This window comes from Gracilinanus agilis, chromosome 4 (genome assembly GCF_016433145.1).
Source record: "Gracilinanus agilis isolate LMUSP501 chromosome 4, AgileGrace, whole genome shotgun sequence".
NCBI lineage: Eukaryota > Metazoa > Chordata > Mammalia > Didelphimorphia > Didelphidae > Gracilinanus > Gracilinanus agilis.
Genome location: NC_058133.1, coordinates 343,980,266 through 343,992,550, shown reverse-complemented (window position 1 = coordinate 343,992,550; position 12,285 = coordinate 343,980,266). Strand labels below are relative to the sequence as shown.

General features: G+C 36.9%; 1 protein-coding gene across 1 annotated transcript in view; it reads left to right on the top strand.

Annotated features, from left to right (window-relative positions):
- The first annotated feature begins 11,098 nt into the window (after positions 1-11,098).
- Positions 11,099-12,285, top strand: part of MMS22L (MMS22 like, DNA repair protein) — a 155,232-nt gene continuing 154,045 nt past the window's right edge. Inside the window, exon 1 of the mRNA XM_044674364.1 lies at positions 11,099-11,253. Coding sequence (XP_044530299.1) covers positions 11,099-11,253 — 155 coding nt within the window. The remainder of the gene's footprint in view (positions 11,254-12,285) is intronic.

Sequence of the window (12,285 nt, the reverse complement as noted above, 5' to 3'; positions counted from 1 at the left end):
AGAGCAATCTTTTAAAGTCAAAACCCCAAATCATAAACCCATATATACAAGTGATGAGTGATAAGTCATATGTTTTTCTTTTGTGTTTCTACTTCCATAGTTCTCTCTCTCAATATGGATAGCATTCTTTCTCATAAGTCCTTCAGGAGTGTCCTAGATTATTTTATTGCTACTGGTAGTAAAGTCCATTATATTGGTTAGTTCCACAATGTTTCACTTTCTGGGTACAATGTTTTCCTGGTTCTGCTTATTTCACTCTGCATCATTTCATTGAGGTTTTCCCAGTTCATAGAGAAATCTTCCAGATCATCATTTCTGATGGCATAATAATATTCCATCACCATCATATACCATATCTTGTTCAGCCATTCTGAATCAAGGGATATCCCCTCATTTTTGAATTTTTTGCCACCACAAAATGTGTGGCCATGAATATTTTCATACAAATATTTTTCATTATTACCTCCTTGGAGTATAAACCCAGTAGTGGTATTGCTGCATCAAAGTGCATGCAATCTTTTAAAGCCCTTTTGCCCTGATATTCTTGAACAAGAGGGCAAAATAGACATTGAAAGTATCCATAGATCGCCCCCTACATTAAATCACCAAAAGACAATTCCCAGGAATGTTATAGCCAAGTTCAAGACCTTCCAGGACAAGGAGAAAATACCGTAAGCAGCCCGAAAGAAAATAATTCAGATATCATGGAGCCCCAGTCAGGATTACACAGGATCTGGAAATCTTCACACTAAAGGACCACAAAGTTTGGAATATGATATTTCAGAAGTCAAGAGAACTGCACCTACAATCAAGAATCACCTATGCATCAAAACTAATGTCTTGTTATATATTATATACTTTCAGGGGAAAATAAAACATTAAAATATTAATAAAATAGAAGACTCCCAAGCATTCCTGAAGAAAAGACCAGAATTAAATAGACAATTTGATGTTCAAATACAAAACTCAAGAGAACCATAAAAAGGTAAATAAGACAGAGAAAAAATTTAAGGTCGAATTGATTATACTCATATATGGAAAAATTATATCTGTAACACTTAAAAATTGTTTTCTTTTTCATAGTAGATAGAAGAAATATAATCATGTGGAGGGTGTGGTATTGAGCTGTTTAGAATTATAAGTAAAAAAATAGGGGGGGGGAAGAGAATTTTACTAAGAGAAATGTGAAGGAACAGGTGAAATGGAGTAACTTATACCACATAAAGAAGCATGTGGGTTGATGGGGAGAATTCTCTCACAAGAAGGGAAGGATGAGGGTGGTGACAGAAAATACTTAATCCTTACTCTCATTGGAATCAGTTCAGTGAGGGAAGAACAGCCAGATTTATTAGGATATTGAATCCTATCTTACCCTTTAGAAAAGTAGAAGGGGAATAAGGAAGGGTGGTGTAAGGAGGGGAGTAATATCGGGGAAGGAAAAGTTGGGGGGAGGGGTGTGATTAAAAGACCCTAAAGAAAAGTAGTGGGGGAAAGTAAGAAAGGAGGGGGTAGGAAGGAAAGTAAAATGAGGGTCAGGGCCGCTTAAAAGCAAAACACTGGTGTGGAAGGAAATAGTGAAAGGAGAAAGGACAGGATTAATAGAAGAATTCAAAATGATGGGGAAAACATAGATGGTAATCATAACTGTGAATGTGAATGGGATGAACTCACCCATAAAATGGAAGCAGATAACAGAGTGTATTAAAAACCAAAATCCCACCCTACATTATCTACAAGAACATAAGGCAGGTAGACACACACAGGGTAAAGATAAGAGGCTGGGGCACAATTTATTGGGAAACAACTGAGAAAAAGAAGACAGTAGTAGCAATCAAGATTTGTGACAAAGCTAAAGAAAACATTGATTTATTAAGATGTAAGGAAGGTAATTACATCCTGATAAAAGGCAGTATAGACAATGAAGAAAAATCAGTAATTTGACACATCTGCACTAAATTGTAAAGCATTCAGATTTTTTTTAAACCCTTACTTCCCAGGCAGAAGAGTGGTAACAGCTGGTCAATGGGGATTAAGTAAATTTCCCAGTGTCACACAGCTAGGAAGTGTCTGAGGCCATATTTGAACCTTGGACCTCCTGTCTCTATACCTGGCTCTCAACCCACTTAGCTACCCATCTGTCCCCCAACCCTCACCCCAACTTCCAGATTTTTAGAGAGGAAGCTAGTGGGGCTTAAGGAGGAAACATATAGTAAAGTGATACTAGTAGGGAACCTCAACCTTCCCCTGTCAGATCTAGATAAATCAAGCCAAAAAAAAATAAGAAAAGAGTAAGAGAAGTAAATGAAACTTTAGAAAAATTAGAGTTAATTGATATCTGGAGAAAAGTGACTAGGGATAAAAAGGAATGTACCTTCTTTTCAGTAGGAAATGGTACATATACAAAGATTTACCATGTAATAGAACATAAAAATATTGCAAACAAATGCAGAAAAGCAGAAATAATAAATGCAACTTTTCCAGAGCATAATGTAATAAAAATTATAATTAGTAAGGGTTCATGGAGAGACAAATTAAAAATTAATTGGAAACTAAATAATCTAATTCTCCAAATCTGGTGGCTTAGAGAACAAATCATAGAAACAATTATTGATTTCATTGAAGAGAATGACTGTGAGGAGACAATATATCAAAATTTATGGGATATAGCCAAAGCAATACTCAAGGAAAAATTTATATCCCTTAGTGCTTATATTAACAAAAAATGGAAAGAAGAGATCAACAAATTGGACATACAACTAAAAAAACTAGAAAAAGAACAATTAAAGATCCTCAGATAAAGACCAAATTGGAAATCTTAAAAATCAAAGAAGAAATTAATAAAATGTAAAGTAAAAGAACTATAGAACTAATAAATAAGACTAGGAGTTGGTATTTTGGAAAAGCAAATAAAATAGGTCAAGTATTGGTTAATCTAATTTTAAAAAAGGAAGAAGAGAACCAACTTCACAGTATAATGAATGAAAAGGGCAATCTCACCTCTAATGATGAGGAAATTATTAAGAGCTATTTTGCCCAATTATATGACAATAAATATGGCAATTTAGGCAAAATGGAGAAATATTTACAAAAATATAAAATGCCTACATTAACAAAAGATAAAATAAAATACCTAAATAATCTCACATTAGAAAAAGACATTGAAAAAGCCATCAAGGAACTCCCTAAGAAAAAAATACCCAAGGCCAGATGGATTCACAAGTGAATTCTATCATACATTTAAAGAAAACTAATCCCAATTCTCTATAAACTATTTGATAAAATAAGCAAAGAGGGATTCTTACCAAATTCTTTTTACGACATAAATATGGTACTGATTCCTAATCCAGGAAGACCAAAAACAAAGAAAGAAAACTATAGAACAATCTCCTTAATGCACATAGATGCAAATATCTTAAATAAAATACAACCTAGAAGACTACAGCAAGTTATCACAAGAATTATTCACTATGATTAGGTGGGATTTATACCAGGAATGCAAAGATGGTTTAATATTAGGAAAACCATCCACATAACTAACCATATCAGCAGCCAAACTGATAGAAAGCATGTGATTATCTCAATAGATGCAGAAAAAGCCCTTTAAAAAATACAACACCCATTCCTATTGAAAATACTAGAAAGTGTAGGACCTTTCCTCAAAATAATAAGCAGTATTTATTAAAAACCATCAGCAAATATCATCTGCAATGGGGATAAGTTAGAAGTATTCCCAATAAGATCAGGAGTGAAGTAAGGATGCCAATTATCACCACTACCATTTAATATTGTACTAGAAATGCTAATGGTAGCAATTAGAGAAGAAAAAGAAATTGAAGGGATCAAAGGAAGCAATGAGGAAACTAAACTATCACTCTTTGCAGATGGTATGATGGTATACCTAGAGACAATCAACTAAAATACTAGTAGAAATAATAACTTTAGCAAAGTTGCAGTATACAAAATAAATCCACATAAATCATCAACGTTTCTATATATTTCCAACAAAACTCAGGAGGAAGAGTTAGATAGAGAAACTCCATTTAAAATCACTCTGGATAATATAAAATATCTGGGAATCTACTTGCCAAGACAAATTCAGGAATTATATGAACACAACAACAAAACACTTTCACACAAATAAAACTAGATCTGAACAATTGGAAAAACACTAATTGCTCATGGGTAGGAGGAGCTAATATAATAAAAATGGCAATTCTACCTAAATCAGTTTACTTATTCATTGCCATGACTATCAGACTACCAAGAAATTTTTATAGAATTTAAAAAATATATAACAAAGTTCATCTGGAAGAATAAAAGATCAAGAATATCAGGGGAACTAATGAAAAAAAAAATGTGAAGGATAGAGACCTAGCAGTACCAGATCTTAAACTGTTTCATAAAGCAGTGATCATCAAAATAATTATGACATTGGATAAGAGACAGAAGAGTGAATTGTTGGAATAGATTTGGGGTAAATGACCTCAGCAAGATAGTATATGATAAATCCAAAGATCCTAACTTTGGGGACAAGAACTCACTAGTTGACAAGAACTGCTGGGAAAATTGGAAAAGAGTATGGGGAAAACTAGATTTATATCAACATCTTATAACCTATACCAAGATAAATTCAGAATGGGTAAATGACTTGAATATAAAGAGGGAAATTATTAGTAAAATAGGTGAACATTGAATTATTTACCTGTCAGACTATGGAAAAGGAAAAAATTTAAGACCAAGCATAAGATAGAAAACATTAAAAATGTAAAATGAATAATTTTCATTATATTAACTTAAAACGTTTCTGTAAAAACAAAAGCAATGCAACCAAAATTAGAAGGGAAACAACAAAGTAGGAAAATTTTTATAACAAAAATCTCTGTCAGAGGTCTAATTTCTCAAATTTATAAGAAACTAAGTCAAATGTACAAGAAATCAAGTCATTCCCATTTGACAAATGGTTGAGAGTACTTCCTGCTTTCCCTATAATACTACTAGTATCAATGCCATGATCCAGGACAATCCCAAGGGTCATATAAGAAAGAATGATATCCACATCTAGAGAAAAAATGGTGGGAGTAGAAAAGCAAAAGAAAAACATATGATTTATCACTTCTTCATATGGCTATATGATTTGTGGTTTGGATTTTAAAAGATTGCTCTGTGTATAAATAGAGATTTTGAACCTTGGACTGCATCCCCCAGAAGTCCCTTAGTATTTCCCAAAATTCTCTTTAATCTCTCCTGCACCTCCACATTTGCATGGTCAAGTTATTGTTTCATAAGTTCTGTAGCTCCTCCCTCTCTCTTTTGCTCTGGCTAGCCAGCTAGGTTAGTTTAGCACCTTTTCACTCTAGTTTTTTATGTTAGTTTATTATTAATATAACTTTATTAAAATGCTTAGTTATTGAATATTAATTTTCATCTTTACAAGAGAAAATAAATTATGTAACCATGGAAAAATATAAAAAATGGAATTTAAAAAATTAAATTAAAAAGAATTAAAAAAAAAAAACCTTACCTTTCCTTCCATATTGGAATCAATACTATGTATTGGTTCTAAGGCAGTAGAGTGGTAAGGGCTAGGCAATGGGGGTCAAATGACTTGCCCAGGGTCTATGGAAAGGAAAGAAGGTTCCTGTTGTTTGAGAGCCTCCATTAGAGGAAGAACAAACAACTACAGCTGCTGAGAAGGGGCTGATACCTTAACTTCAGGGGGTCACCCCTGAAGATCTTTTCCATCCCTTGACCTTCCCAAGAAGGACATTTGCTATGTGTTAAAGTAGGAGAGAGACTTTGATTATATAAGAAGAGGATAGATAAGTTGGAGCTGAGCCATCTTGGCTCAACTGAAGAAAAACAAGAAACCCCAGTAGGGTCTCTTCGCCCCTCAAACTTATCCCCTTTTTTGATTTACTATAATTATTTAACTACTTGAGAAATAGAAAATCACAGTCAGATTTTAAAGAAGAGAATAAAGAACGAGAGGCTGGTGGCTAAACTAGCCATTAGGTGAGACAATTAGAGCCAACAATAATAGTCTGTTTGCCAGATAAGGGGAACTCCTGGCTTTCAACTATAGTGAATCCTCCCTGTTACCATAAGTAGAACTGCTGACTTCACCAGACCACCTTCTGTGAGAGTGAGCTGATAGAGGGAGGCTTGTGGATATTGGGGCCCCATGCCATGCTGACCAGGGTCCCCACTTACCTAACCCCTTAGGACAGGGTTTGCCCTTTCCCTGGAAGCCGGTTCCCAACCCCAAACTACCACCATTTCAGAGAATCCCCTTGGTTTGCCACAGTAGTAGGGGACATTGAGAAGGGAAACCAAGAGTCGGATTTAGTCACTGGCCATCTCTCTGTGTCGTCTCTCCTCTCTCCAAAATACCCTTCCTCACCTCCAAAATACCCAAACTTTATAGTTCACAAAGGCGGGAAGTGTCTGAGGCCATATTTGAACCCAGGACCTCCAGTCTCTAGGCCTGGCTCTTAATCCACTAAGCCACCTAGCTGCCCCCTAAAAAGACATTTTTTAAAAATGGAGAATTGATTTTTCTTTTTGGCCAACAGAAGAATGGAACAGTAGGAATTAACTCAGGCATGCTGATGTGGGAAGGCATTCTCCCAGTCATAAGCCTGCTGGCCTCATTTGTAAAGTACTTCTGTTCCTCTCTAACTGGATTTAAAATTTTCACTTTGACCCCTGAAATCCTACCAATTATAGATTCATTTGGATTAGGTAACATTCTCTTTAAAAATGCAAATGTCTTTGAGAAGTTCAAGGAGGTAACATTAATATTAATCAAGTTCCCCTGTTCTAATATTTACCATGTCAGCTACACTGAAAAATATGAGTTTTGACTAATAAGAGTTGCAAACTTTTAGGGGTATGGAAACAAGTCCAATTTCACCATAAAGGGTTATAGGAAAAGGGTGATGGAGAAAGGGGTTGAACATGTTTTCTCCCCTTTTCCTATTAAATATGATATATCATAAACAATGTCAGACTGGGAATTAAGAAACATGAGTTCTAGTTCTAGCTCCATCAATAACTGGCTATATATTCCTACTGTTACAGCTCACTGTGTTCATAGTCTAGTTCTCAGTTCTTATCTGCAAATCTTTTTCAAGGCCCCTGTTTTGCTCTAACATCTTTTGAGTTTATAAAATGTCATTATGGGAACTCATCTGCTTCTTTTAGCTCAGTTATCCCTTGAAACTCAGATACACAGACCGAAAAGTCAAGGGATTGCAAATTGGAATATATATTTTTAAGGAAAGTCAATAGATTACTTTTTGCATGCTAAAGCATAACTGTAGCTTATGAGAAATTCCCTTTTTAAGCAGTTCCTGCATTTCTGGGGAAATCCAAAAGAAGAGAGGTCCTTTCCACTGCATATTTATTTTCCATTTACAAAAGATAAACTTGACTTTTCTGAAATTTTTGGTATACTATGCTGTAAGAGTTCAGGCAACCCTGCATTTTGGAATTGAGAGATGGAACTGAGGAGGGGGAGAGAATGATAGTTGGCCTGAGTGCGAGGATTTCTGGGAAGAGAACCAATGGATTTTGGGGACAGCCAAGGTGGGAGGAGTGGATTTTGGGGCTGCAGCACCATCAAAGCGAATCTGAAGAGTTTTCCTGGGACCTTCAGTGAAGACGAACCTTTCTAATTGATCTCTATCAGTTTCTGACCATAGTGGAGAATATCGAACAACAGATTCTTCACCTTGGACCAAGGGGGTTTGGATTTCTCTGGGGAGCCAGCCCCCGGGGGCTCACAAATCTTGCCTTGAACATTGCCTTGCTATATTTTCTCATTAGTAAGCAATAATTCTAGGTGTAAGAGTAGTACTTGGGGTTCGGATCAGAGAAGCTGGGATTTGGGGAAATGCAGAAGAATCTCTGCTACTATCCTGCCCAGTGACAGACTGAAAGGGGATTTTAGGAAATCACCTACACGCCCTTTCCCTGACACCCTCTTCATTCAATTCCTCAATTAGTTGTTCCTGAAGAGAAGTCCTCTTCTCTTTAGTTTCATTTTAGTCAGATCTGTGTAATTGAATTGGGAGGGAGACAGAACGTGTGGGTTGTGGGAGGAAGGAAAACAACCCTTCATTTTAAGGCAGATCCAGCTGGGAATCAGGGAGGCTTCTGTGGGTACAGCCAGCAGGAACAACTTGTTGGGTCCCATTTATTTCCCTTTGTAGAGAACACTATCCTCTAACTTCCTAACCCTGGTACGACCATCTGGGGAACCCCAAATTTCTATAAACCCCCATTTTGTCTCCCTAGTAAGGAGGGGTGGTTTGTGGAGAAGTATTGGCCCATATTTATCCACCAGGGGGTTATCATACTACACCCCATCACTCTCTCACCCTGCTTCTTACAATGCAAAATTTAATTTATTAACACTCCTTTCTATGAAATGTATTAATAATTTTGGCTTTACCTTACATTATTCAATTTGATTAATTGGAGCCAGAATTAGGAGAGGACAACAGTAGGAAGAAAATGGGCCGAATTACATTTTTTAATACCATATGGCTGTAAATCATGAAATAGCACCATAACTTCTGAAGAATTAAAACTATGGGTAACTCAAACAGTACCTAAGAGGTGTTACCCCAGTGTTAAACTGAGTGAAGTATGTTATCAAAGATGACTTACTTGCAAAAAGTGGCATATTGGAAAGAGTTCTTGATTTGGATTTGGAGTGAAAAGATATAAATTTGAATCCTGCCTCTTCTACTTATGTGTATGTGAGCTCAGGCAAGTTACCATGTTTTGGGTGTCCTAATTTTCTCATCTGTAAAATGAAGGGTTGAACTGGATGATTTCTTAGGTCCCCTTCTAAAAATAAATTTATGATTTGAAAATCTTTGATTAAAAAAGGTCATTTCATCATGAAGTAAGAGCAAAAGACAATAAATGGGCAATAAAAGTATTTGTTAATACTCATGAAATGGAATCCTAAAAGAAGATCACTTGTAGAATATTTATGGGAGTACTGTGACAAGAATAACAAGATAAGAAGGCTATAGTCTAGTTATACTTGAACTGAGGGAGAAAGTATGAAGGTGAATCAAAAGAGTACATGGAAGAATGAATCCAGGGAAAACAATGAACATGAGGTTAGTTTAAAGGATCACCTGAAGAAATGAAAAAATAATTTCTGTAATAATTGTACTTTGCTCTCCTCATAACCTCAACAAAATTGGGGTATTTAGCATTCATCTAATAATTCAATGAATCAAGGACATTTATAAATAATTTCCCTATTTTAAAGGAAATGTTTGCTAGATGGCAGGGATTAAAGAGGGAAAAACAGGGAATATATTGAAGAAGAGCGGATTTAGAATAGCCAGGAAAAAATTACCTGTCTTAAAGATTACATATTGGTTTATAGAGGCAGTACAGTGGATAGATCCTTAGGCCTTGAGTCAGAACAACCTGGGTTCAAATTTGGCCTCAGACACTTCCTAGCTATGTGACCCTGGGCAAGTCACTTAATCCAAATTACCTATCCCATACCAGGCTTCTGCCTTGGAATGGATAATGATTCTAAGACTTAAGGGGTGAGAGAGAGACAGACAGAAACAGAAATTTACTGGGTTGAGGTTGCTTTGAAATTTGAGACTAGAAAGTCTCTTTTAGCAGATTCTTTTTAAGAGCATGAAATTCGTGTATTATTATTTTTTAAAACCAGATATATGATTTAATCTTTGTAGGAAGCTAGGAACAGATGGCCTTCGCTCTTTAATAACAAATCTTATTTTTTATTTTTTCCTTTAAAATTGCTTAAATCTCATTTTATGCAGAAAGTCTTTCCCATTCCTAATCTCCTCCTCCCCTGGCTTCAGGTACATCTTCTCTTGTGTGACAACTTTTCATCTACTCTGTATATAGCTAGTTATAGTTATAACATTGGGCTCTTATTAGAATGTAAGCGCCTTGAGGGCAGACCAACTTAGTTCGTAATAAGTGCTTAATAAATGCTAGATGACCGAGGAACTAAACTTAGATTCGACTCCCAGCTGTACCATTTTATTTCCTATGAAATTCCAGACAAGTCACTTCATGTTTCTGGCCCTCAGTTTCTCCATTTGTAAAAGCAAGGGGTTGGTTGTAAAGAGGCCCCTTTCGGGTCTAAATCTATGATCCTAAATAGAGAGAAAACTTCTTGGACTTGAGGCGGAAACAATTGCGACACGGATACTTTCTAAGTTAAAATGATGTTAACTGTTGGGGCTCTTCCTCCCAGCAGAGTGAAAAGCAATAGCGCTATTCGTAAGTGCGCACGCGTAACTCATTCACTTTCTAGTCGCAGCTCCGCCTCCAGACCACTGATTGTTGTCATTCTCATTCAAAGGGGAGGTAGGAAAGAACGGAGTCCCTGGGAGACCTGCTCTCGCGAGATTTTCTGGTCTTCCCAGCTGTGGAGACGTTCTGGGTATGCGAGCTGGAGGAGCCCGAATTTGGGGCGGAGCCGCCCGAATTTGGGGCGGAGAGGGCTGACCGCCACTCTAAGCCCCGTCTCCTATTGGACGCGCGAGTGCGCGGTGGCGGGAATTTCACTTGTTCCGGCCCCGGCGAACTGCAGAGTTGGTTCGGCTCTTTCCCTGGTCTCAGGTGGATCGGCCAGCGTGGTACAGGGGTGGCCAGGTACTGATTACCCGCTTCTCTCCCCATGCCCAAGGGCAACCAGATCGTGCCTCATCTCCCCATCCTAACCCCTTTGCTGCGGGGCATAAAGCCCTGGGAGCTGCCTCTTAAGAGGTGGGAGTTGCCCAGCCCGGAAACGTGTAAAGGCCGAACCTGCCTACCCCCCTATTCTTTCCCCCCTCCCCTTATTGCTCTTTCCATCCCCTGCAATCCTAGAAGCCACTGATTAGGACCATCTGCTGTAATAATTCGCCTCTCCATTTTACAGAGAAGAAAACTGAAGTTTTCTCTAGCTCAACTTGCCCGGGTCACCATTCCTAACCAGTTTGGAAAGTTTCCTTGGAAACTCTGGCTCACTTTTCATTCCCCAAGTTGAGGCCAGGCTGCTTGCGCGATTAAAAACCACTTATTTCAGGGAACTGTGTAAGCAATGGATGACCACCCCATAGCCTCTTCATTCCTTACTGAAAGTTTGGAGCTAGAACTGGAGACGGAATGGTGTCGACCTCCTTGCTTTTCTTGTGCCTCTGATGGAAAGAAAAATTTTTCTCCAGATTCCTACCTAGCAAGTGGATCTCTGAAGAGGTAAGAACTGGGAGCTTTGTTCTCTCTCATTGGTTCATTTGTGTCTTTATTGTGAACAGCTATTTGATAGAGTTTATGGGAACCTGACATTTCTTCATATCTAGATTTTGATCCTGCTCTCACCTTGTTTACTGAAGACATTTGGCTTCATATAATTAAATCATGCTTCTTGGCGAAAGCACTCCCCTAAGATGGTTCAGGAGAGTCAAAAACTGATATAAGGTAGACTTTTCTGAATGATCTGAGTTTGGTGGTGGAAGGTAGGAGATTTGAGGCTCTTGTAGTTGAATATTAATGTAGAGTTGTTAAAATGGAACTTCCTTAGAAGGCTGCTATATTTTGGCATAGGTTCTCCTCCCCTCTCCCTTTTATTTTCATAAACACACATACACACACACAAAATCTGTTCATGTATGAGAAGAAACATGTATTCTTTTTATATAATATATACTACATTTTTATTTCAGGCTATCCATACATATGAATGGAAACATTTAGGTATATACATATATAAAATACATGAAAATGAAATGAATTTAAAAAAACACATTATAATGTGTGCCTCCACTTAAGTTTTGAATTTTAAAATAATCATAGAGGGTCTTACTTTCACTAAGATATGTTGCTCAACATTTTGGGTCTCCTTTTTTGAAATTGCTTTCACTTGTCAACTCAAAAATTTAACTTATTATTTTATAATAATAAACTTTTTATAATAATAAACACTTTTGTTATCTTTTTCTTTTGAACTTTTCCCCCCCGAATTAACAAGCATTTATTTTCTCTCCATTCTATCACCATCCTAACCCCATATGAAAAGCAAAGGCCTTGTAAAAATATATATTGCCAAGGAAGACAAATTCCCTCTTTGGACGTGTTAAAAATATATATTTCTCATACTGTTGCATCTTGAGTCAGGCACCTCTCTTAGAAGATGGGTAGCATGCTTCATCATTCCTGTAGAATCATGGTTGTTTATTTCATTGCTCAGGGTTCTTAAAGTCTTAAAAAACTTTTTATCTTCATAATGTC